General features: G+C 38.4%; 1 protein-coding gene across 1 annotated transcript; it reads left to right on the forward strand.

Annotated features, from left to right (window-relative positions):
* Positions 1–4,047, forward strand: rps14 (ribosomal protein S14). The gene is made up of 5 exons (XM_048166820.1): positions 1–153; positions 815–965; positions 3,474–3,635; positions 3,760–3,836; positions 3,942–4,047. Exons 2-5 carry the CDS (start codon positions 817–819, stop codon positions 4,007–4,009), a joined length of 456 nt encoding a protein of 151 aa, XP_048022777.1. The 5' UTR covers positions 1–153; positions 815–816; the 3' UTR covers positions 4,010–4,047.
* The last annotated feature ends 213 nt before the right edge of the window (positions 4,048–4,260 follow it).

Genomic DNA, 4,260 nt, shown 5'->3' on the forward strand with positions numbered 1-4,260 from the left:
TAACCGAGCATGTGAAGGGTATACATAAAATATGCCGGTCAAGGGGACTTTTATTATATATACTATTACTTCCGCTTGTAGAAGTTGAACTTTCAACCCGGCAGCGGTTTTTCTTTCCTTTCCTGTTTCGGCCTCGATTAGAGACACACATAGGTAAGATAACACAGTTTCAATCCGTTCAAATCCTACCTTTATAAAAAGTGTGAAATATAAAATCGAACTTCTGTAATGTTCCCTAACACTTCACGCACCAGTAGAACGTGATATTACTCCCACAAATGGTGATAAATGCTGTATTTTAACCGGATTACCAGCGTCGCTTCAGCGGGTCCTGCACCATATTGCTCTGTCCAGCGCAGCTCCATGAGCCGCTGTAGTTGTCTATATTTACTCCGCTGCTCTACAGTTTGTGTGGGAAATGTGCTTAGTTTCTCGTCCAAATCAATAAACGACTTCGTTTAAAGTGTCTTAAACCTTATAATACTGAACGTGTTATTGACTATGTAGGTTTGTTAGCAGAGCTTAGGCGTCTAAAGCCATGATGTGGATGAATCCTTTGGCCTTCCTGGATGTTTTTCCTCAGTATTTCGTGATAATGGTTAGTCTGCAGTTAACGCTGAGCTAATTTTGTAGTTTATAACGCTGTGACTGACTAGTTTAAGCACGCAGTCGCACACTTTGCAAATGCATTAGAGCATGTCAATAAGTGAACGTGTTTAACTTCAGTTTCAGACCTCAGGATCTAAGTTCTCATGAGACCCAGGATGTTTTTCATATGAATTTGACCTGACTGTTGAATGTTGGTGTGTTTCAGCAATGGCACCTCGCAAGGGTAAGGAAAAGAAGGAAGAGCAGGTCATCAGTCTAGGACCTCAGGTTGCTGAAGGCGAGAATGTGTTTGGAGTCTGTCACATCTTTGCATCCTTCAACGACACCTTTGTGCATGTCACTGATCTCTCCGGCAAGTACGTAACCCAAGAATGTGGAGTAGAATCTGTATGCTTTATAAAAAGCACAAATGCCAGCAAAACAATTGAAGTGAGGTTTTTATTGGCACACAGTGATATCAGCTATTTTGACCATGTTTTATCTTGGCCACCCTGTCATTCCAAACCTGTATGACTTTCACCTCAAATATATATTTATTTTTATAATAAGTGAAAGTAGACTGGGATTATCAAACTCCAAAATAAGGATTCATAAAATAGTTCATACTTGTGTTTTATAGGCTCTGCGATTTAGCTTTGTGTGATGAACAAATCAAAATGTAAATCTTTATAGAGAGCAACTGTGCCTGTCCACATTTTCAGCTGGTCTTCGTTCCAGAAATATTTTTTCCATTCACTTCTGTAATAGGGATTTTAAAGTCTTTGTTAAAGCGTTATAAGCCATCAACAAAGCCAATCAGCTACAAACTTTAATTTGAAGCAAAAAAGTATTCAAAAATCATGATGAAAATACAACAGAACAAGACTATGTACTTAACTTTTTTTATACTGAGGGAAAGAACTACAATCCCATGAAGCATTGCAAACAGCACAATTGAATTAAAAACTAAATATAAAATTACTGATTTAAAAATGTTGATTTATTTATATATAACATTTTTTTGCAAAATATGCATGTGCATATAGTATTTGTGTAAATGAAGACTTCAGATGCAAAAGCCTCCAAGTCTCCAAGCCAAGTGTTTTTCATTAAAATTTGCCTTTTTATCAAGCTCCCATGTATAACTTTCTACCCAAGTACCGGTACTTCTGATTGGGCTGAGGCTGTGAAAGAATTTGATGAACGTATAGTATGTGCGGAGTGTGTTCACTCAATATCGTTCTCATTTTTGACCGAGGTGGATTTTAGAGTCTTCATATATACAAATACACAAATATTTAAGTATTCTGAGAGTGTAGGGAGACCAACTCAATTATGACAGTTGCAGTGCTTCATGGGAGTGGGAGGAGCTAAAGAGCTTTTTTGGGGCACATTTTGATTAAGAACTTTCTGATTGGTGGACTTTTTTATACATCATGGGTAATGTAGTTTTTCACCTTAAATTTCTGTTTTTTTTTTTTTTTTTTTTTTTTTTAGTTGAAATAATGCTGGCTGATTGCAGAAGCGAATATATTATATTAATAACCTCGTAGCTCACAGTAGGGCTTTCTTCAAAGGGTTATTATTTCACCCGAAAATGAGAATTCTCTCATTAATTACTCACCCTCATGTCGTTCCACACCTGTAAGACCTATTTTTAATGGAATCCGAGAGGTTTTTTTAATCTCCCATAGAAAGTAACGTAATTAGTCATTTCAAGGTCCAGAAAAGTAGTAAAGACATTGTTAAAATGGTCAACGTGACTAGAGTGGTTCAACCTTAATATTATGAAGCAACGAGAATACGTTTTGTGCGCCAAAACAAAAATAGCAACTTTATTCAACAATTTCTTCTCTCCCCTGTCATTCTCCTATGCTATTTACATTGCAGCACTCCCAGGTTGTACTTCAGAATGCTGGCTCAATATTGGTCAGCTCCTGCGTCAGCATCACATGCATGCGTCGTGCTGATCACGTGAACAGTGTCGGCCAATGCTGAGCCCGTGTTCTGACGTAGAACCTGGAAGTGCTGCAATGTAAAAGGTATTTGAGTATTTTGTTCTATGAATATCTGAACATGCAGTGTATCAAAAGAAAGAACAGAGCCTCTGTTTTTAAACAAAAGAAACAAAAAAGTGTTGTGTTGTGCAAGTGTTGATGCAGTTTACTGCATCAACACTTGAATGTGGGTACATTCTTTTTGTTGTTTTTAACAAAAAGCTGAGGAAATCACGTTTTTGTCAAAGACTACAACATGCATAAGCAATGCTTATAAAGCTCGTTTCTGCTGCTCTTTGTTTTTATCCAGAGATTCTCGATTTCAAAAGATGCTAAAGAGCGCCCTCTACTGCATAACAGTGAACACATGGGTTGCTGGAAAATGGCAGGGAAGCATTGTTATAAATGATGAAAAATTGTCAATGGTGGAGAAAGAGTTAAAGGTTTATAAGTTATCATTAAAAGTCAATTTCCCTATGGAGAAAATAAGTGGAATTATTTTTACTTCCGGAACCAAATGTTGCACTCTTCACTAACAATTTTGCCTTTTCCTTTAGTTCTCAAAATTAAATATGGCCATTAGGTACATGAGCCATTGGCATTTAATGTAATTTCAACATTTCATCTTAAAGCTGTCCTTCAGTGACTTCGGTTTTGGGCTTCCTCTCATACAGACCTATGATATGGTTTCTGATTAAATGGTTCATACCATCCAACATGTACATGCTTTTTTTTCCTCCATTTCATTGTAAATAGTGCCCAGGATTTTCTTAGAAGAAAAAGTCATACAAGTTGAGGATGTCTTTTTGTTTTTGGGTGAACAATGTTTTCAGGTGAATTTTGTTGTTGTATCCTTCTGAATGAGTTTTCCTTCCTCTTGATCTTCAGAGAAACTATCTGCCGCGTTACTGGTGGGATGAAGGTGAAGGCCGACAGAGACGAGTCCTCCCCTTATGCTGCTATGTTGGCGGCTCAGGATGTGGCTCAGAGATGCAAGGAGCTGGGAATTACTGCCCTGCACATCAAGCTGAGGGCCACTGGTGGAAACAGGTGAGACCCGAACGAACAAGACATTTACAGTCAGGGACTGACGAGAAATGTCATCTTGGTGACATTGGTTTGGGTTTATGGGAAGTGCTTGCATCATGATTTATTTGTTCCTTTTTCCCTCAAGAACCAAGACACCAGGACCAGGGGCACAGTCTGCCCTCAGGGCTCTGGCTCGTTCTGGCATGAAGATCGGCCGTATCGGTACGTGAATCTAACAGTGTCATCTATTGAAACCTGATCTCTGTTCGGTGGGTTGTGAATAGTTTTCCATGAGGAAGTCTAATTCACTTTCGTTTTCTTTTTCAGAGGACGTCACCCCCATTCCATCAGACAGCACCCGCAGAAAGGGAGGTCGTCGTGGACGTCGTCTGTAAACTATTGGATTTTTTTCAGAATAAAAAGTCAAACAATACTTTTGCCTCCTGTCTTCACTGAAGCACAAGATATGTTTATTTGATTGCAGTGACTCGGGTGTTTAGTTTCCTTTAAGCTCATTATACACGTCTAACCGGTTTATTGTATAATGTTTTGGTGAGTTTGAAACCAAATGAATGAATGCCAGGGGAATACCAAAAAACATCCCTATTCAATTGATGCCAGAAGAATTAATTTCCTCATTGCTGAA

Source organism: Megalobrama amblycephala, linkage group LG18 (assembly GCF_018812025.1).
Source record: "Megalobrama amblycephala isolate DHTTF-2021 linkage group LG18, ASM1881202v1, whole genome shotgun sequence".
Classification (NCBI taxonomy): domain Eukaryota; kingdom Metazoa; phylum Chordata; class Actinopteri; order Cypriniformes; family Xenocyprididae; genus Megalobrama; species Megalobrama amblycephala.